Source organism: Gallus gallus, chromosome 3 (assembly GCF_016699485.2).
Source record: "Gallus gallus isolate bGalGal1 chromosome 3, bGalGal1.mat.broiler.GRCg7b, whole genome shotgun sequence".
Lineage (NCBI taxonomy): Eukaryota > Metazoa > Chordata > Aves > Galliformes > Phasianidae > Gallus > Gallus gallus.
In genome coordinates, this window is record NC_052534.1 from 92,441,280 (window position 1) to 92,464,360 (window position 23,081).

At 35.1% G+C, this 23,081-nt stretch overlaps 1 protein-coding gene across 1 annotated transcript in view; it reads left to right on the forward strand.

Annotated features, from left to right (window-relative positions):
* The window catches only part of TPO (thyroid peroxidase), a 49,045-nt gene that overhangs the window by 16,371 nt on the left and 9,593 nt on the right, over positions 1-23,081 (forward strand). The window contains 5 exon segments of the mRNA XM_046939321.1: positions 37-206; positions 2,446-2,578; positions 6,872-7,001; positions 9,572-9,778; positions 15,997-16,512. Of these exon segments, the coding sequence (XP_046795277.1) occupies positions 37-206; positions 2,446-2,578; positions 6,872-7,001; positions 9,572-9,778; positions 15,997-16,512 (1,156 nt within the window).

The following is a 23,081-nucleotide window of genomic DNA, read 5'->3' on the forward strand; positions in this document are numbered from 1 at the left end:
CTTATTAACGAGTTTATTGTTTTATTTTTATTATAGAAATATCCAAGATAAGGGAATAGCAAGTCCTACCTCACTGCTGGCCTTCTCAAAATTTCCTGAACAAGACAGTCAAGATATTTCCCAAGCAGCGGAACGAATGGAAATGTCAATTCAAGTGTTGAAACAAAGAGTTTGCCAGAAGTACAAGCGTTCTTTGCATCCAACTGGTAAACACATCAGTAAAAATCCCTGTTGATTTCTTGAATATTGTCTTTTAGATTAAAGTTGTACTATCTTTGCTTATTTTTTACTTCAGGCAGATATACATATCTTGCCGACATCCTGGGGCCAGGATGCTCTCCCTGTTCTTCTTAAAAGCACCCCATGTAGTCACTGTTTTACATTTTTCTTTACTGAAGAGTTGAGGAGACTAGTACTTTGCTATTGGCATCCTGTGAACTCATGACCATATTGTCTATAAATAGTTTTGCATATTCACATTGTTACAAACTTCTTGTTTATAGTGAAATATTTTTGGGTTTAGTGCTTCTGAGACAAAGACCTTACAAGCAAAATAATACAGTTCCTATCACTCTCTGACACTGGCACTTTGAACTATATATTACCTCTGGAAATAGATGGTCTTACTGATAGCTTATTTTAAGAAAATATTTTCATATCTCCAAAATTAATTTAATAATATATTGCAGTTGCAAATTTGCTTTCACTTCATTATTATTTCAACTGTTTTTTATGTTAGATGGAGAAATAAACAGAGGTAATCAAGAAAGTTCAGTGATGTGTAATTATCCAAGTAAAGTAAAGTTCTTGTTGCTGTTCAGGATTAATTTCAAGATGAGTCCCTGGTGTCAGGAAAGCCAAAAATTCAGATTTTTTTTTTTCCTTCAAAATATAATTCCTTCACTTAAAGTAAGCTAGAGATTTATAATCTGTATTCTCTATCTTGAAATTATACCATGACAATATTTTTCAAGATGCCAAGGCATTAGAGTGTTGTAGACAAACACAAAAATCTACAGTTATCTTTTTTTTCTTTTTTTTTTTTTCCTCAAGGAAACATCTGGCTTACTAAATGAATGGGACTTTTGTAGAACTATAAATATTTCTATTTGTGTATGTGTATATTTGTATTTTCACAGACTCACAGAGATACAGTGATCTTCTGACTGGTACAGTTTCAAAAGAACTAGAATTTTTAAGTCACAAAGTGTACAAAACTCATAAATTTACAGAACTAAAGCCATTTGCACAGAAGTTGGATAGACTCAATGCATTTTATTTGCCACGTCAAAGGGTAGTTTTCTGTGAAACAAAGAACAAAATGTTTTAAAGCAAACATATGAATCAATGCCTAAGAAATACTGATGGTGGGAATAGGATTCTGAGCATGACTTTGAACCTGAACTAATATGTGAATGCATCTGTACCCACTGTTTTAACATGGGTAGCTAGGACATAGTAGCAACATTATATATCTGGTGAAACAACCCATTCTCTCTCCGCCCTCACCACTACCTTGCACAGATTCTAGTTGCTCAGTGGAACATTTTTCAGCTGATTTGACTCTTGACTCTTTTCTCTTTATTTGTTTGTTTGTTTCTGACTTACATTTTTTCACTTGATTAATGGACTAAATCAGTTTAGTTCATGGTTGGATGAGAAAAACAGAAAAGTGACCCGCAGCAGGCAGCGAGGAGGCAGGGGCAATAGTCACTGCTTCTACCATTTTGTTTTGTCTCATGAGGGTTACAGTCAGTTTGAAAGGTAGGAGTTTAAGGAAGAATGCTGCTCTTCCTTCATTTGCACCTTTAATGTATCTGCCCTTCATGTATCTATATATATGTGTGTGTGTGAGAGAGGTTGCCAGCTCACAGAGTAATATGAATTTATTACATATTACATACATATTACAAAGTAATATGAATGCAGCCTGTTTTTCCCTAGCCCTCAATTTCTGGGCAGTGATTCTATTCTTCTCCCACTCTGCATGTAGGTATATAGTCAGCTATCCCAACTTTAATAGGATACTTTCAATATCCTTCCTGTCCCAAGAATTTGTTCATTAGTATATACATCTGCTCCTGAACAATATTTTTTATACCTTTGTTTTAAGTATAAGGACTTGCCAAATGATGTGACCACAATGCATGGAAAGAGAAGAGAATGCAGAGAGGAGAAGATTAAAGAAGAGAAAGGAGCAGGTCCTCCTCAGGTCTCCGCTATGGATGGATGGCTTTGCTTTTATTCTCTACTCATGAGATAATAAAAATAGCTCTTCCGCTTCACTTTATATCTCCTCTAAGTCCCTAAGACTATCTACTGCAGCACATCTAACTAATGCTCTTTCCCAGAAAGAAATGCAAATGCTGTAATTGCTGCTGACAATAATGTCTTTTCTCCCATAGAAGCCATATGTCAACAGAATACTTGGGTTCTTCCTTACAGATCTTTTATCAGCTGATCTGCTTACTATGATTGCTAACATTTCTGGATGTCTGCCTTATATGTTGCCACCAAAATGTCCAAACAATTGCTTAGCTAATAAGTATCGACTTATCACTGGTGCCTGCAATAACAGGTATGTATGTTAAGGATTATGCCCTGAAAAATCTTTCCTCTTTCTTTGTTCCTTTCTTTATTCTTTCCTTTCTTCCTTTCTTTCTTTCTCTTTCTTTAAACTCAATAATTTACCTTTATTTTTCCTAGAAAAACTGGGTGGATGAGTTCAATCATTTGACATCAGTGTCTCTCTAAATGAGGTGCCTCTTAAAGATCCCAGGGGTAGAGACTCTTCATCTCAAATTTTCTACACTAATATTTGCAGAGAGGCTCTCCCTTTCAAAGCTTCTAAGATTACGTAAGAAGCTTTAAATATAGGGTGGACTTATTCAGTAGATGTCTTTTTCTATATAAATTAAACAGATTAAATTCTAACCCAGCTTCCATCTTCCATTAAATTAGAACAATATTGAACAGAAAAGAATTACTTCTTCACAACGAGCAATAAGAAAATCAAGTAGATTCTCATTTTTTTTTATTCTCTCACAACCTTAATACTAAGTGAACATGCACATAAAAATTCTAGGTGATATATTTAGTTTTATATATCTATTTTTATGAATGTACTGATTGACTATCTGAATGTCTATTGTTTACTTATTATCTACTTTTACCCTAATATAAGTCAGGATTATTTCCTACAAAACTCACCTTAACATATATGACTATATTTTCATAATACTTCAATACAATGAGGATGTAAAATGGAGAATAAGAGACCTTTCAAGTATAAGGACAAATGGTATTTATACTTAGCCTCAGGTTACCTGGGCTTAAGGTCACAAATGGAAAGGCAGGCTGCAATCATACGCTACTGCAGAGCTGTAAATGGAAGACCATTAGCATTACACAGGTTAAGGCATTCTGCAATACGGTGACTGAGCAGTGGTAACATTCTGCAGTTTTATTATTCAATCACTCAGTTTTAATGAGATGAATCAGTATTTCTGCATCACAAGTCATTTGTAAGGAATGTGCATGTTAAGCTCTTTGTTGAAAGGACACAACCCAATATGCATCAATGTTATAAATCTATCTGGATATACGTGAATTCCCCCAGGCACTTTCAGAATTGCTTGGAATCTGAACTAATAGTTAGTATAATATTTGTACTGACAACTCTGTTGGAGCTTGAAAATATTGGCCAAGCAGCCAAATATAAGCACACAGATGAAGCTTCTCATATTCAGGCATTGTTGCTGAGGTCTTTCTCTTCATTTCTGGAGAGAATAACAGTTGTGGGTAAATTAAAACATCTTTTTCTCTGTGGTAACTAGTAATACAAGGATGTTTATAGAGGTTTCTAAAATTGGCTGGACTAACTATGATCCATTGGGTTTGGTTAGTCTTTAGTTGCTGTTTCTACTTTGTATATTTGTATGCTTGTAGTTTTTAAACTATTTAAACCAGTGTTTAAACTATTTACACTCTTCACTTAAAACTTCCGTAGAAGGTGCAAGGTAAAAAAACAAACAACAACAACAAAAAAAAACCATAGACTTTGAAACCATCAGGTTAGATCTTAGTCTAAAACTTGGTGAATATCTTGAAATACCTCAAGCTTTACTGAAGTACATCAGCTGAAAAGGTTCATTTTACTGTTATGTAAACAACAAATTTTATAATGTACGCTAACTTAAAACTTCAAACATTAACAAAAAGTACTCGTCTATAGTTTTCAATGTTTTACAGCTGCAATTACAAGTGGAAAGCATTTAATTATATTAATGATTTTAGTTACCCAGTAGGAATGTACAACTATGCTTTAGGTCAGGAAATCTTGCATTTCTTGGGTAGCATTTAAAAACAAAATTCACAGTGAAATTAATTGGCCTGTAAGAAAAAAACAAGCAAACAAAACAAAACTGGTTACATATATTTAAAAGTGAGCATGGAACTTCTTAACAGATTCTTTGCTTAATCAGTTTGCATATTTGGGACAAATCAGCACAATTACAAAATATTTATTCTCCTAGCACAGAGTTTATTTTTGCATGAAATTCGTAGAACAAAGGCATAACAGAACAGCATGAGCATGGCTTTCTTTGGAGAATATTGTCATGACATCAAACATTCCCAGCAGTATCATTATCCTCATTCACTAGTAACACATATCAACAAATTTTACTTTTTTGTATGTCTGAAGGCTTACGTGTGAATAATAAGCAAAATAAATGTACAATAATAATTAAGAGAACTGGAAGCTAAGGTACTCCCAAGTTGGTTTCATCTGTTTGTTTGTTCATTTTTATCCCAACTAACTCCACTGATCTGTGTTTTTGGTTTTTTTTTGTTTTTTTTTTTAATGTTTAGGGCAATGAAAATGATCCAAAGGTAGATAAATTACAGGTACTAAAAGAAAGGCATCTTATGGTGCAAATTAAGGTCCTCTAATCTTACCTTTCTGAGGTATTGATATGTCTACTGCAAGATTGTGTCTTCAGTTGTTCCTAATAGTAAGAGATAGTACAGGATGACAGGATGGCACTCATGAGGTGTCTCTTTTTCAGGGTTGATGCCAGGAGTTTAGATGACTATATTAATTTTTTTTATGCTTGCTATTTGAGCATCTAGGAGGAAATTTATCTGTCAGATTTTTGTTTCATTTTTGTGCCTTTAATAGTTTTATCGAGCAAGAACCTGATGGTTAGTTTGAAGCTCTAATACTATAAGAGTTATAGGTTTGAATATGGTACACCAATATTCATGGTGTAGGGTATAGGTAGACCAATATGCAGAATAGGGTAAAGAATGATGAATCCTGATTGAATCCACTGACTATGAAAAGAAATTGAGATGTTTCCTTTAGAATGGCTGCTTCACTTAAATAGAAGCTAGATGTCATTCAAAAGACGTAAATCTGGATAGTGAGCAGTATCTTAAAATTCCAGTTTCCTCCTAAGGGAGTAAAAACAATATCCCGATAGTGTAATTCTACTGTTTCACAAGTGAAGGAAAAGTTCCACTTTCCATAAACAGAATGTATCATTATCAAATTTGACTACTATGTAAGCGTGTAATGATACCAAATTCTCATTATTTCATCTACCCTAGATAAAATATTTATTACTCATGCAAAATTCCAAGACATTAACATGTTTAATAGAATAATAACAAGGCATCTGAGAGGGGTTTTACTAAAGTAGCATTCCAGTAAGCTGCTACAATATAAAAGCAATCAGGAGAAAAATCACTAGTTAAGCTGCAAAATTAACATTTCATTATTTTTAATTGAGTGAAATAGCACTACACTATGTACAGTATTTTGTGCAATTTCAATAAAGACAAATTAACTGTAACTAATTTGAATGCTTTATTGAAACATACTTCAACTTTCAAATGTGAATTATTGTGGATAATTAAGTGCATTACTCTATCATATTACTTGGCAAATTGAGTCATATCAGTGTGCTAGAGATCAATGAAGGATTAATTAAGTGCTCCCTCTTTAGTACCTAATAGAAATATAAATGTTATAACATGCTATATTTCTACTAACAGTCAGAGATTACTGCATACATTTCTAAAACTGTATTTCTTCTTGATAATATCTTATATATATATATAACAATTATAAGATTTATTGCACAGATCATGTAAAGCAAATCGACAAACAATAAAAAAACACCTGAAACATTCTCCACCTAGAGAAAATGCAATAGAAGTTTTCATGGTAGTAGGAAAACTAACTGGGACAAGCCCAGGACTCAATGACTGAACTAATAAATAAAAAGACCATGAATAATTTCATGAGTATTTAATCAAGGATGACCTTACTGCTGTCTACATTCTTTTGCACTTAAACTCTTGTCCTACCTTCTTTCAAAAAGGCTGACTGCAGCATGGAAAACTGGTCTGCGCTAATCCCAAGGTGTGTGCAGCCAGGTGTTGATTGGAGAAATGCTGCATCATGCTAACAACTAAATGCATACCAGAGCTTAGGCTTGTTCATAAGCCTTCCCAAAAAATAGGTGCAACCAAAAGGAGCTCTGCCACTGAATCCAACAGCTTAAGCCATCATTCTCCTTTCATTCTTCTTCCTTCATAGATCTTGTTAAATGATCACCTCTGTATGACAAGTACCCATTTTTTCTTTTAAGCTTTCATGAGTCTGATAGCATCCCTTCTTGTTAAATTGATGTTGGCATACGTGAAGACCAATAATTGATTCCTTTGCCAAGATCATTATATGAACATCTTGTTACAAGGAATTATTGTCCTGTGGCTGACAATTATTTTATATTCAGAATTATTCAGAGTTGAAGGTTCTTTGTGCACTATTTTTCTTTGTTTTTCTTCTTTTTTTTCCCAGGGAGCATACTAGATGGGGAGCATCCAACACAGCCTTGGCTAGATGGCTCCCACCAGCCTATGAAGATGGACTCAGTCAACCTCGAGGATGGGATCCCAGCGTTCGATACGATGGAGTCCTGCTACCCCTGGTTAGAAAGTATACCATGTGAAACACTGGCTATAAACATATCTGCCACAAAAAGCCTAAATTTACATCAAGAAATCAAACAGCAAAAGAACCTGGACCATAGAAAGAGCAGGCAGGACTCCCTTCAGTTGCAGGGCAACCAGTAGACACGGGGTTGTTATTGCTCAGCCTTGAGAAAAGGAGTCTTAGGGTAGACCTAGACACAGTCTTCTCATGCTGAAAAGGCCATTACAGAAAGAGGAAAGTACTGTCTTCACAGTGATGCACACTGACAAAGCAAGAGCCAACTACAAGTTGCTCCATATTTTTTCTTGATATAAGAAAAATGCTTTGCTGTGAGGACAATTAAATGCTACAGTAAACTAACTGGACTACCTCTGGAGTACCCCTCATGGGAAATATCTAAGAGCCAAGAGCTTTATGCTCTTGGAGCTCTAACTAACCTATTTCCTTCTTGTAACAGAAAGTTGCACCACTTGGTCTCCAGAATTTTGTTCTAATGTAAATATGCTGATGATTTTATGACTCCTTATTCAGGAAAGGAAGACGAGAATGGCTGTTAACTGAATAAATATAATGCATATACAACATGTGCAATCTATATGTATTATATGTGTACAAATACAAAATGTTGCCACCTTGATTAACATACCTTAGTTGAAAAATATTACTATGAAACCAGATTTTTTTTTTTTTAGAAAGTTCAATTTACTAAGCTAAGAAGTCTTTGCAGTATTTACAAATCTTTGCAGCCCATGTGCTTAGAAAATAGCAGGGAGGAAAGTCTGAACAAAAAGTATCTGCATAGGGGAATGAGTGAAAAATTCCCCATTGCAGTGTACAATGATTTGAGCTAGACTTACTATTCCTGATTTGTCATCATTTCTCAAAACCTGACTTTTAATGGGCTCAAAGTCTTTTTATTTTAACCACCACATGTTTAATCAGGATGAAGAAGAGAATTTAGTGTTAATGTCACCTGCAACTCATGTTATTAATTAAATAACGTGATCTCTAAGCTACATAATTTAGTGCTTGGAGAGGAAAATCTGACATTTGCATAAGTAAATTTCCAGGCTTTACAAACTGCCTGTTTTTAGATTCATTAGAGTACATACTTGTGAAGTAAAACACACTTAAAAAACCTTACATGGTTTCACAGAATTTGATCATATCTGACAACCAGAAAGCTTCTGTGTTTTAATTTGAAGATATGATAAAACTAGTGCCATAACTGTTTTTCCCCATTTACATTATTTCATCTTTTTTTTTTTTTACTATTGACTAACTACTCATAATCTATAAAAAGAAACAAGTAAATAAAATGAATGCAAGGTATAAGTCCAACCTGCAGATGTTCAAGGCCGGGTTGGGTGATGCAGCCTGATCTGGTGATTGGCAACTCTGCCCATGGCAGGGAGTGGGAGCTCAAAGATCTTTAAGATCTCTTCCAACCTAAGCCATTTTATGATTCTTTGAAGGTTGAGGATTATTGCAAAGTGATGGAACAGAACATAGTTGAGAAATTTAACTCCAATTAGTTTTGAGTTTTTGAATTAGAAAACAAGTTTGAGACCTGTGACCATCAAAGTTATTCAAATACTGATATAAGGACTTGTATTTCTGATGAGTGTCATGTATCTCTACCCTCGACTATTTCAGTATAAACACTGGTGTTCTTAGCAAGTCCCACATTGCCTCTTGTCCTCACCAATTCTATTTAACTGCATCTGCCTTATGCATTCATTATATAACCCCCATATTTATTACAGAATTTTACTCTACTTTATGTGCTGCCCTTTCAATTGCTTGACTCCTAATTGATGGAATGTTTTGCTGCATGACGGAGGAATTTGTGAATAATATCAATATCCTAATCATATCAAACTGCTGATTTTGCTCCAGATGGCTTCAGTTCAAGTCAATGTCAGCTGAGCATGTACCGTTGATATATCCATGTGTTCCCTCTAAGAGCATCTGTATCTCCATGCAGTTTTCACAGAAGTGATTTAGGAAATACCTTGTGGCTTCTCCCTGCCTGGAATAATGAAGTAGAGTTTCCAGCTACCATGTATATGCTACCATGCCTGTCTTCTGGGCTGCATAAGATGCTCTCTTAATGCAGAATAGCCCAGAACCACTGCGTATCCGTGCTGATCTGAGGTTGCTCAGCAGAATCCATTTGTTAAAGGAAGAAAACAGAAAAAAATAGAAAGAAAACATAGGAATATAAAAAAGCACAAGGTTTGAAAAATTTTCTGGGAAGGAACAGATGAAAGATACACAGCTCATTTGGCAAAAAAAAAAGAAAAACTTAACTGAAGCATCTCAGATCTCCATTGGGCACCAGTGTTTCAGCTCCTGAACAGAAGTAGTGCTGTCAGATTTTTTTTTTTTTTTTTTTTTTTCCTTCAAGCAAGCCATTGAAAGTACTCTACACTATGAAATATTGCAAGGAGGGGTTGTGGGAGGAGATAGCTTTTATTACTGTTCATCCTGATTGTAGTGTTTTATCAGATTGTGTGTAGTAAGTACAACTTGACACTCAAGGTAAATTAGTTCTTTTCCTAGGTTCGAGAGGTGACAAGAAAGATAATTAACGCATCTAATGAGGCTGTCACCGAAGACAACCTATATTCTGACATCATTATGGTGTGGGGACAATACATAGACCATGACATTTCATTCACACCTCAGAGCATAAGTAGAACCAGCTTTTTAACAGGAAAGGAGTGCCAGATGACATGTGAAAGACAAAATCCATGCTTTCCGATAAAGGTAAGATTTTAAATGAATTTCTTCCAGACAAATTCCAGGCTCTTGACAGGTGAGTAATGTAAAATACATTAGAGATATACATATGCTAAAATAATTGCAAGGGAAATGAATAGATCATCAATAACACAACAGATGATGATAGAAATATTTATATCTAGTATATAAATATATCTATCTATCTATCTATCTGATATCTAATATATCATAACATGAAACAGGTATGGATTTAAATTGCTTTACAGAGATAACAAACTACAGCTACAGTACTTAGTACAAATATATTTTTCTGCTTCTCAAGTTGATGTTGCAAAGAAACCTTATGTCTCTCCCAGTGTTATTGTTTTCATGCAGCAGAATTCTGAATTCTATCATAGAAAATAAAGAAAGAGATAATAAATCTGTTTTTTTAAATTGCCAGCCAGGTAAAGTGAAAGGATTTTACCTTCACTCAGTGCAAGCAGCAGCTAATGCAAACTTTTGCAGAAAGATATCTTTTCAATGTGCATATACAACAATCTCCAAGGAGTTGCTGAAACTTACATACTTCACATCTTTGCTTTGTATAGATCGAAAATTTGAATTCAAAGCTTGTTAGGGAATTAGAAGGAACATTAATTGGTATAAATATAGAATTTTATCTTGTCAATTAATTTGAAAGTGCAGGCATACATTTTTTGTTTCTCAAAACACAGACCTTTACTTTATTCTGCAGGGGGGACTCATGCTCATCATAACCCTTGGACTGATGCATGAATTTGTGTTCAGAGCAATGTAAATTACTTTTCATTGGGCTGGAGCTTAATTACTGATCATCTTCTTTATGCACTGAAGTTTGCATAGGGTGCAAGTTCCATCAGAGTAGAAAGCACATAACAGAAAGTAACTGATGAGTGTACCAGAGTCTCCTTTTGATTTAAGTGCCTCATTCCACTTCAATTTAACACAAAGAAAAATATTTTTCTGACTGTAATGAGAACTGAATTAGGCCCTGTGTTGAAAGGTGGCTCATCTTCCAGTCAGTGAGATAATCCCTAAGGAGTGCTAAGTGATATTAATGACTGCCTGCATTTTTACCACAGTCAGGTAAATTTATTCTCTCTTAGAGATTTGGACTATTGAAAGTGAGCAGTCATAGCTTGAAAGTGTTCAGAAAGAACACAGACATCTTAGGGAATCAAACTCTCAGATCATATCTTAAGTATTTAATGTATGAGTGACTGGTTAACCTGATTTAGCCACAATGACAAAAATATACCAGTTTCTATCTGCCTCAAATTTCCATCTTTTGGCTAGGACGTGATTTCCTGTCTTTATGCTCTTAATTAATAGTCATATAAATATTCCCATTCCTTCATTGAATGGGACAGAAAGCCCATCCCTGATAAGCAGTGCTTCACATGACCCGATGAAGGAGGTAGAGGTTGATTCCACCATATGACAGAATAAGGTTATGTAATGTATCCCATTTTTAAAATACGGTTTGCTTACTATGCCATAGATACAAAACTGCAGAAATCTTTGAATGACTATGATTCTTGTTTTAATACATGACATGTGTACAACCAGTACTGATCTTTAACTTCAAAAAGCCCTCATTCTCATGTGAAAGTAAAAGCCGTCATACATACAGTAATTAGTAATTAGACTTTTAAATTGAGAACAGGCTCATACTGTTGTTCATAGTTTGAATCAAACATGAATCACAGGAACCAAGGGAATCTAGTCATTGACTTCTGACTAGTTTAAGCTGCCTAGAAATCCCACCAGCTCAAAGAGGAAGCAGTTTAAGGGATCTTCTGCAAAGGACTCCTAAGCTACCCATGCATCAGAAGCATTGCAATATAAGAAAAAGTTGTAAATGAAGGCTATAAGTCCTGTTTCTATCTTGATGTTGTGAAGAGCTTAATCACTGCGTGTGTTTCAACTTGCTGTGAAGACAAATTACATGTATGTGTCCTAAATTTAGCTTTGAATCTGGCCCAGGAGCTGCTCTTGCTCAGTATTATATAGCGTAGCAGAGAAGTGGAGTCATGACAGAACTCATATGACCTTTGGGGTTCAGTGTCTGACAGCCAGAATGGCCATGGGAAAGAAAAATAAAGAAATTCAGATGCAGTCCTGTTTTAGATAAGTTTCTTGACTCGTGGATTCATTACTTTAGTATAGTTCCATTAATTTTCAGCCTTATTTTGTCCCACTGTTATTCACAGCTTAAAGAGGGACATATATGAAGATAGTGGTTCTTTTCCTTTTATTATATATCTAGTATTTTGTGACTACTTTTGTCAAATCTTCAGTAAAGCTAACATCTACCTGTCAAATATTTGGAAAACAGCCATGGTTAGTATCATACATTCATTTTTTATATGAAGACACTGCAGCTGGTTTCCAAAGGTATTGAAACTGATAATGTATTATCCAACAGTGAAAACGTAGAGGCTGCTGTTTGCACTCTTGCTGTGTACCTAAAACAGCTGCACCCAAGGGAAAATTAAAACACACGAGAGGACAAATGTGTTCAGCCATATGGCTGCTCCAGGGCTTTCACTTGGGAAAGGCAGCTCTTGGCTGTGCAGGTTAGGAAAGATGTCTGGAAAATGTTATAAGACAGTGCAGTTCAAAGACAGATTGAAATATGTGAAAGTGCATTAATATTAATGACAAGTGTAGGTAAATTATTTATAGGTTTGCCGGAAACATTATGATTTCCTGTTCTGGACATTTCATAATAAAGGCTATAGAGAGTCACTCAGTGATTCTCAGATCGAGCCTGTACTTATCCTGTGGGACGTTATCTGTATCTCTTTGGAATACTGTAATATGAACAACAATAATAATAAACTAGCTTTTTTAAAGATCTGACACATGGAAGTGGGATGCTGAGAATATGTCATTATTCCAATGATTGTTTTATGCTAGACCTGAGATACAATGAAGCATTAGAAGGACTTTCACAGGAGAACTACTGTCTTTATTCAATATTAATTACATTGCCAACATTAAGATAGGCATAGCATACAATTATAATAAGATATGATTCCAAAATGCTTTCCTTTGCTTAGTTCCGCTACAGAAAAGCTGAAAAAGAAAGAGAAACAAAGAAGTGAAGTGATTTGCAAAAGGTGTAATATGATAGGGCAAGTTTGTGTCCTAGCTAAGAACAGATCAGTCTGTGTATTCAACAGCCAGCAGAATGAGTATCTGCTTTTTCTTCTGCATTTCAGAGATAGCAACTAGCTGTTAGATGAGACCACTGACTCTTTTCCAATCTTCATGTCCAAGATCACACATTTATGTCTTCCTTGAGGACAAACTTTCTTAACCATAAGTAAGTTTTCTTTTGCTTAGGAACAGCAAAAATTCTTTTCAAAGAGACTATTTGGCACAGAACAAATTCACAGCAAGAAAGGTTTTTATTTAAATGCGGTCATGGCCTAGACCTTGTGGTCTCCTGAAATTACTGATTCCTGCACATTGAAAAATTTCACTATAAGCAGATTCTACCATGCATAACTGTTAACATTTAATTGGTTTAAATCAGCATGCAGCTGTACCAGGAAAACTACTGTGATTGATTTACCAGAGATTGATTTATTTCTGATATTTTTCCCTTTAGAATTATACAAGGAAAGAAAAAAAATGATATGAATTTAATACTGGAGAAAAATATTATTCTATAATCATTTCAGAAGGAAAAAAAAACTTTTATTTTTCTCTGATTATTTCTGATGTAATCTGAATAATAACATAAGGAATCTCTTATTTGCACATTCAGCTGCTGGCTGCATGCTGCTTATCCCATGAAAAGCTAAAAGACTACATTATACAGTTCTGCAGTCCCTTAATGCTCATTACTGCTGCTTTTCTCCACTGGGGCACAGAACAATTTGAATTCAAATTGCAGAGGCAGTTAACCGAAGATTATTCACTATGAACTTCATTCACTGTTGATATGTTTTGTTGTGAGCCACACTGCTCAACAACTCAAAGGCGACTCATATTTTTCCCAATGATACCTGATTTTTTCCAGGCTTTCCTCTTAACTAGAAGCAGGAGGCACTCAAATACATACAACACTGTGGCTGTCAAGCTCAGGTATCTGTACTGTGAAATGATCTTCCTGCTTATATTACCAACTGTAGAGGAAAAGAAGCCACAATAATTGCAAGAGACTTAATCGTAGAGAAAAAATACTATATGGCAAAACCAAAGGAGTAAAAATACTGACTTTAGCAATCAGTGAAGTAAAGAAAAATTATAATAAATTAGGCATTTCCCTCAAAAATAACTTATTTTGATTTTTTAATACCTAATGTGTAGAAATATTTGTAGAAGTTCTTCACCAAACAAAACTTTGAAAACATATGAAATTCTTAACCTAAATGTTTTGTTGGTATCAATCCCTGCTGCCACAAATTCCCAGTAGTAAGAAAATTACTTGGTATAATAAGTGAGGTGAGGTTTTTGTTAAATGAAACTCATTTATTCTATTCCAATGTTGCCCTGATATTTTATTCCCATTTAAATGACTAGTCCCTTTGTTTTTAGAAGTACAAAGAAGAGATTATATCATTTTATACAACATCTGCAGTGTTAACTGTATTCTGCCAAGGAGTTTTCAAAAGCGAACAGCAAGAAAATACAATACAAAGGAAAAGGATTTGCTCACATTTCCACACAAAACATTTATTTACTATTAGTCAATTATTTGAAGACATTTTTATTTTCAGATATTGAAGTAGCTTTAGTGCTTTCTACATCATTTCATGTTGACCAGTTGGTTAAAAAAAGAGTTATATTCCCCAAAACTCAGAATCCATCATCTGGTAACATTTTTAATTGATATTAATCTTTCTAGAACTCCTGGAACTAACTCACTGCTATGGCTCGTTGATGCACAATGAAGAGCTATTACCATTTGGAAATAATGTATTTAAAAATAAAAATAAAAAAAAAATAATAAAAAACCCCCACCAAAGTTCATAATGTCAAATATGCATTTGACAGTGAAGAAATGAAGATAGATTTTAGTCATTTTGAAATCTGGTGATTTTTTCTTTAGATATGAACTCTGTTCTTTGAAATAGAATTGCTCATCTGAGCCTTGCTCTTAAATATCATACGGTGCACATAAAACCTTTCTTCCATTTCTCTCTCCCCCTCCAACATCTCTGCTACAGTTCCTACAGCTGTAAAGCTATTCACTTAACTTTCTGTATGTTCACCTGTGGCAAACCTTCCAGCTGTCTAATTTGGGCTGTATTCTCCCCTCATGCCCTTACTTGTACTGCAGGATTCCAGTAGATAATTTCCACACATCTCTCCTAAGCCCTTTGCCTGAATTTGGAGTAGCTGACTGAGTAATAGTCTGAACCCGCCTATGTCCATGCTGACTAGCAGTGAAACACTGGATCACCATTCACCTGAGCCTATTGGCTGTCTGAGGTTCAAAGCACTGGGAAGGCTTTTGCTTGGGATGAATATAACAAGCATTCTTTGCTTTTTATAAAGACAGTCAAAAAGGTCAGGCTGAATGGGACTCTGGGCAACCTGATCCAGATGTAGGTGTCCCTCTTCACTGCAGGGGAGTTGGACTGGATGAGTGTCTCTTCCAACTCAAAAGTCTCTATAACTCTATGATTTAAAACTTCTAAGAAAAGCTGTCCCATAAAATAATGTGGGAGAATGCTTGTGGGACCAGCAGAAAGCAGAGTGAATAATTATGTATGCCTTTTTTAGTTTTGTCACCAGATTAAAACTGAGTATTGAAACAATGCTCTTATGACATGCTCCTGCAGACACTGAAACTCTTCATTACTTTTTTATGTACACATGTAAACCTGCTGTTTCACTTGGTGCTCAGTAGAATGTAATTTGACCAGATGTTCACATCTCCAATGTGATACATTTTGTAATGAATTTTAAATGTGAAGATGGGCTAATTCAGGCATAGAAGTATTCAAAAGGTGTTACAACAGTAATTTGATCTAATGATAGAGCACGTTTTAATTTATTTCTGTCTTTTCTTGAAAGTTGTTGAACCATCTTTTCACTTAAATCTGAGAGAAGACCATCTCTGAGTTTAGAGAATGTCACACCCTTACATTAGACCTGGGAAACAACTGGAAATGGAGACCATGGATAGAAATACTTATGCAAAACTTAATTCAACATCTGTGTTGCCTTCAGCTCGGAAATTGCATGTTTTTGTTACACAGGTAACAACCAATGACACATTATCCAAAGGGATGGATTGCTTGCCCTTCTACCGCTCATCTCCTGCATGTGGCACTGGTGATCACAGTATTCTCTTTGGAAATCTATCAGCCTTAAATCCAAGACAACAGATTAATGGTTTAACCTCCTTCATTGATGCATCTACTGTCTATGGCAGCACTTCCACTGTTGAAAACAAGCTGAGGAATTTAACAAGTGAAGAAGGCCTTCTCAGAGTCAACAGTAAACTTAATGATAATGGTCAGGAATACCTGCCTTTTACAGACCGGGTTCCATCACCTTGTGCACAGGACTCAAATGCAAGTGAAGATGAAAGGATTGAATGCTTTATGGCTGGGGACAGCCGATCGAGTGAGGTCACATCATTGACAGCCATGCACACACTGTGGCTGAGAGAACACAACCGCCTGGCCCGGGCCCTCAAAGCCATCAACAGCCACTGGAGTGCTGAGACTGTCTACCAAGAAGCAAGGAAAATTGTTGGAGCTCTCCATCAGGTGGGCTGCCTATTTGCTTATTGACACATTGCAGTGAATATCCTAGAGTGGAATCAATCACAGTACTTCAAATATGTTTCTGTGAGTGGTTTCAGAGATCATGCTGCATACTCTGTGCCAACTCTTTCTATGCTTCCCATCTGGCATGTTTAAAGTTTGCTCTGTCCTATACTTCCATGAATGCAGTGTTCTCCTTATTCAGACCTTATATCTCAGTGCCCTGATTTTACGGCAATTTCTACTCTTCTTTATATTTCTGCATATTTCTCCCATGTCTGTTTTGTCTGTTGAAGTTTAAAGAAGCTCTTTTAGATACATTCCTTTGTAGTTTTTGGTAAAGGAAATAATTAAAAAACTGTATCTCTGCATTTACATAGTGCCCAAAATATTTGCTTTCTTATGGTAATTATATAAACAAGTAGTTGCTCTGTGTAAAAATACTTCTGAATTTCTCAGTGCTGCACTAATGAAACTTCAGGGTCAAATCTCCAACTCTTCTCTTCCCCCTTCCCCTTTTCCTCTTCCCTCCTTCTCCTTTTCCTTTTTCATTTCCCTTTCCTTTTCCCCTTTTCTTCCTGAAATAGTTATGCAGGCTTGTGTTTTCCTCACAATTCTCCTTCTTCTCCTGCAGAATATAGCATAAATTGCAGCAATCAAGCATAGGGCTCTATCAGATAAGCACTTATCAGGAAATTCTTCAAACTCAAACAACCTCTTTTACCCCCTTTTTCCTCTATTTTCCCATGCTTGTTCCTCCCCAGTCCCTTAACCCCTCCCTTTTTCCACCTTTGTCCTGTTCCTGAATACCCTAGCATCTCACACATTCTAACAGTCCACTTAAAACATAGCATGCAAAATTCTACACAGGTCCTCTCCTCCCTGCCTCCCACAGTTACTGTTACCTCCTCTCAGCCATCACTCCTTTACCATGCCTGACATTCAGGGGACAGTTTCTTCCACTGTCTTATTTTTCATCCTCAGGTTTGTGGTCTAACCAGTCTCTTTAGTGGTCTCAGGGAATAGCTGGTCAAGTCAGCCCATTTTTGATGGCTTGGATAAGCAGGCTATTCCATGTGACAGTTCTCAAATTCTGACTAGGGCTTTTGTGTTAACAGAGATTCAACATTAATATCATATCAGAACCAGGATAAACTGAAAACTAGTTGACTTTCATATGCTTTCTGATTCTTGGAAACAGATTATTTGGTATCAAAACATGACCTTTTTGAAAGTTAATTGGAAGAGGGGGTAGAAGAATTTCTCTATTGCAGTAGGACACTTTATTCTTTCAGAAGTTTTAGTCAAGAGAAAAATGAAATCTAAAAATTTTGCATTCATTTTAAAAATATTTTATTTACATTAATCACGTAATCTTCTTTGATGTAAATAAGCTATTTGCATCAAATAATTGTATTAATGAGTCAGAATGGTTGTTAGTATTTGTTAGAAGAAAAGTGAAAATCCAAAATAGATCTCTGCATGTTCACCTATTTCTGAACTATGCCCAGTAATATTATGGCCTGAAAGAAAATTCTTTGTGCAAAGCATTATACCGCATAAATCTAGGCTACTCATTATCCCAACCAGTATCACAGAATAATGAGATTTGCTTATGGCTCATTAGAACTGTGTTTCAGTTATATCTGGCTGGTTCAGAGATATTCATTCAAGGGAGGTAATTGCAGTATCTCTATTAATGTGGAATGTTAACCAGCACACTAATGACAGCTCTAGTTGAAGTTATCTTGAGATTTCAACTCTAAAATTTTGTTTCAGTTGCTATGCTTTTCTCAAATTCTCTCTTTTTTGAATGAATAATTTGAAGTGTAATTTTTGCCTGTGGGTGTGTAATTATAGAGAATTGAACAAAAAGCTTTCTTTCTAGAATAAGGAGAATTAAAAAAAATCTTTCTCTAGACCGTGCTTTTCCTCCTAGATACTTTTTATCAGCATAAATAGCTCTAGTGACAAAAGTTTAATAATAGGAGTTTAACAAAGCTACCAAACATAACAACTGCCTGTTGATATCTTGGACAAAACACAGTTTTTGTTGCACTGCAGACATTTTTCTTTTGTAAGTAGTTGTTTATGTAAGCCACAACAGTGATTAATTCAATTCTTTTCTTGAATGTGAATGACACATGCTTAACTCTCAACCATCAACTCTACAATATGCTGTACTAAAAATATATACCCTGACTGAAGAGTGTTTTACACAAATAGACATTTTTCATTGTCATCTGCTAAATGAGGTGAAACTAACTCCTTTTTTTATTTATTCCTATTTTGTTCTGAGATGTCCGAATGAGAAAAAATAGGTTACAGAATCACAGAATTATTGAAGTTGGAAGGACTCCCTTCAAGTTATTTGAAAGACAGTAGTTAAAATTTGTTCTTCCTTTAAACAAACAATGTAGACAAAACAGGAAAAAATCACTAAGTGCTGGAACCCTTACTGTCTTAATATTGCTATTTTGTTGTCCTGGTTTCAGCCGAGACAGAGTTGGTTTTTTCCTTCATAATGTCTGGTATGATGCTATGTTTTGGCTTTAGGAGAAAAAACACTGTTGATAACAGACTGTTTTAGATGTTGCTGTACTGGTGCCAAGGACATTTCAGTTTTACAGGTTCATGTGATGCCCTGCCAGCAAAGGGTTGGTTGGAGGGCACAAGGAGCTGAGAGAGGACAGAACTCAACTGGAGAAAGGAATATTCCATACCGTATGGCATCATGCAAAAAAAAAAAAAAAAAGAAAGAAAGAAAGAAAAAAACACTTGGCTGGGCTTGGGGACTGGCTGGGCATCAATCAGTGGCTGGTGAAAAACTGCTTGTGCATCACCTGCACATTTATATGATCAACATTACTGTTATGCATTTTTTTTTCCTTGTCATTTCTGTCTTAGTAAATGGCTTTTATCTCATCTCACAAGATCTACTTTGTTGGCTTTTTTTTTCCGATTCTCTCCCATATTCCCTTGGCGAAGGTAGGAGAGTGAGCAAAGAACTTTGTGTGTGATGCTGAGGTTCCTGCTGGGTTAGATCACAACATACATTTATGGTTTGAGAGTTGAAGATGCATGCATGTGTACCAGTTTTGCTCTGGTGTGCCATTTGACTTGTGAATGTTGAATGAGGAGATACTAGCCAAAGAGTGATGCAGGATACAGATCAATCTGATGTAAGTTCTCTTTGTATTATTATGATTTCAGAGAAGGATCTCTGAAATGATGATGTTACAGCCAGTAGATCGCAAGTGTAGTTGTCAACTGAATTTAGTTTTCAGTGTTTCACTTCCTTCTATACTTGCTTGTGTTTTCTAAGCATTTTGCATCCTTACTTCTCCCCCATGTACTTATACATGAGCTTAAAATGGATCCCTCCTGCAGATGACTTGAATGAAACTTATTTGTGAAAGTGGATGATTAGTAACTCCTCTCAGAGCTTTATGAAATGATGAATGATAAAAAGATAAATATGTTATTAAAAAAAAAAATGTGCTGCACACCGTCACTGCTCATAGAAAGTATAGTTCAGACTATTCACTGAACTATAAAAATGTGTTCATTTTTTATTAAAACTTAAACTGTTTTACAGTCATTCTTTAGGAAAGTGTTTAGGACTTCAATGTCATCTGTAAATCTTTGAATATAACCATAAGAATTTCAAACCAACTCTGCATAGCATTTTAAGAGATTTCACAATGTTGCTATGTTTGATTATTCTGTACAGTTTCTGCAATCTTTCCCAAGCACAGGAACTTGAGCTAATTGGCTCTTCGCTATCTCAGTGAGATGCTATTTTTCGCAGTCACCTCTGGCCAATGGCAAAGATTAGTTGTCCTATCAGCCTTACTTTTTTCTTACAGTCATTCATATATTTTCATATTCTCTTTTGCAGAGTTCTTTTTATCTTCCTTTCAATCCATTGTACCTTTATTCGCAACTTTTTTGAAAAATGCTTGAGGGGTTTTTAAAAGTCTGCTGAACCTAATGAGGAAGTGATATGATTTTCTTCATCTTTTGCACCTCATTTGAAATAGCTTTTGACGTGAACAAAAAAAAATTCTGAAAAAATAAGTTGAGAGTTTCAATTAACTAGTGTATGGAAGAATTCTGCTGAAGGTGGTCCATCCTAGAGGGAAATCCAGTCAGGATGCTGCCTGAGTTCCTAAGGACATTTCAGAATCACTGATATAATTCTGCTTTCTGAATGAGAAGGAGAGTACTTTTTACACTAACCGCCTGTTTGACTTTGACTACTGTTGTGTTTGCAGGTCAGGATTTAGTGATGCTATGATAAATATGTACAAAACTTTTTCTGATGGTCTGTTATCATTTAGATTCTGTTTCTGTCTGTATAGTTACCAAATATTTGGTTGTATTCCTAGGAAATCAGAAGTTTCTTTTCTCAGACATGACTAAATGAATAATACACAAATACTCTTAATCCCTGTTACTTTCTGATCATATTGGTTATTAAAGTCATTTAAATACCAAGCATATGGCTTCTGTTTATAAGACAATGGCCATTTTTCATTTTTTTTTACTAAATTGTACATTTAAAGCAATTTCAGCCATGAGACTATAGAAATATTTACACTATTGATTAAAATTAATTTCTTAATGAGACTTCTTTGTAAATCTGAGTGGATGCTATCAGATGTCAAATGTCTCCTAAGAGGAAATTGGATTAGTACTAATATAATAAATGTTATGAGGAGATAAGACCACTCAGTACCTTGCAGGTTCAGACCCACTATACCCACATAAAGTTCCTATGCTGTTTCAAACACCCAAACCAAACTTATTGCTCATAAACAGACTCAAAATAAGTAATAAATGGTAGCATAGTTCATTGTAGTTTCTTGTAATACCTTTTCTATAAAGAATTACCACTTTCTAGCTCTAATTTTATTGACATATTATCAGACAAGAATGTTCCTTTGTTTCCACAGAAGAATCTCAATTATTTCAAATCTTTCAAATAATTCTGTCATAGTAGGGAGGAGTTCAGGTCAAAGAATTTTAAGAAAAATATTTTTTTGTTTGTGACCTATTTATTCTTTCTCTAACACTTATACATATGTCAATTACAGTGAGTTTACCCTTGTCTTCATGCAGACAAATTCAGTAAGATTGTTCAGAGTCTATATAGAGGATACTACATGCTGACATACTTTGAATACTGTTCTCTGTCAGATTCCAGATTCTTTTTTTTTCTTCTGCTGTATCATTTTAGTCTGTATTGTCTAAAACTGACCTCTACTTGGTGGAGTCTTATTTAGAAACCATAAGTTTCCATCGTACATATGTCTCGCCTAGCTGAAAGGAGGCATTTGACTCCTTCTTACCTTTAGCCTTTTAATTCTCATATTTTGAAACAACAGTTCCTCTTTTGCTGCCAAGGAAATTTGAAATTAAGAGCTTGCCCCTGGAGCAAATGAAAATTTTGAATTGACCTTTTGTTTGGGCAATCCAGCCTTAATGAGCTGCTTAGTTTGGTATTTCATTTTAAAAAAGCCAAAAAAAAAAAAAAAAAGATTTTCATATCAGAATGTTTGTCATATCAGAGCTGATCTAATCTTATTTAAGATCTTTGTGCAGCTGTTAATATGTACTTATATCCTTTTCTATCCATGCTTTTGGATTTCTGTTACACCTGCCTTATTTGTACTTCCAAGACATGCTTGACCCCAAGTCAAGCTGAACCAGTATTTGAAATTCTGTATTTCTACCTTTTGAAATGATAAGACAATGTGCCATATCTTGCCTGTAAAAACTAATTAAATCTAAATTTAGAAAGAATCGTTGTCTTGCAAAATCTTTGTGAATGTAGCAAAAGGTTAACTTCTCAAATGACAACGTCAGTATTAATTTCCAGCAGTTATTTGAATTTTGTTGTATGCTGTACTTAGGGATCTCTAAAAGGACTCCTCACCTATTGTCTTTCAAATGTTGTGTTAACTGCACGAGTTAACCTCAAATAGCTGCAAACATAAAGATGTTACCCCTTCCTTATGAGAAAAGTGACTGAACTCTGCAGGGGCTTTCTTGTCTCTTTGTCATGCCTAAGATAAAAATACAACTTTCTCAATTCCTAATTTTGTGACAGCTAGCTTTTCAATATCCTTTATGCCAAGCTCAAAGTACATTTTTCTCTGTATTTTCTTGCACACTATATTGAATCTATAATGTATTTTATTGAATTCACTATGCTTTATAATCATCCCTTTGTGCTTTATTGAGTGCAGTGTAATCTTTAACATATAACACACTTTCATTTTATTTGGTGTATTAGATCTTATTACTTTGTGTGTGTGTGTGTGTGTGTGTGTGAGGGGGAGAGAGAGAGTACTCGTATACTTTTTTCATGTAATAGTAATATGATTTTGTAATAATATATTACATAAACTTTTGGCAGAAGGTGTTAATCACCATTTTCAATTTTGAAGTGTGTTTTTATGAGTCTATAGACTTTAGCATAACATGTCTACTAAAGGATTCTCAGAACCAGTATTTCAAAACCTGGTCATTTTAAATATCCAGAAAAGACGATTTGTGTTACATAT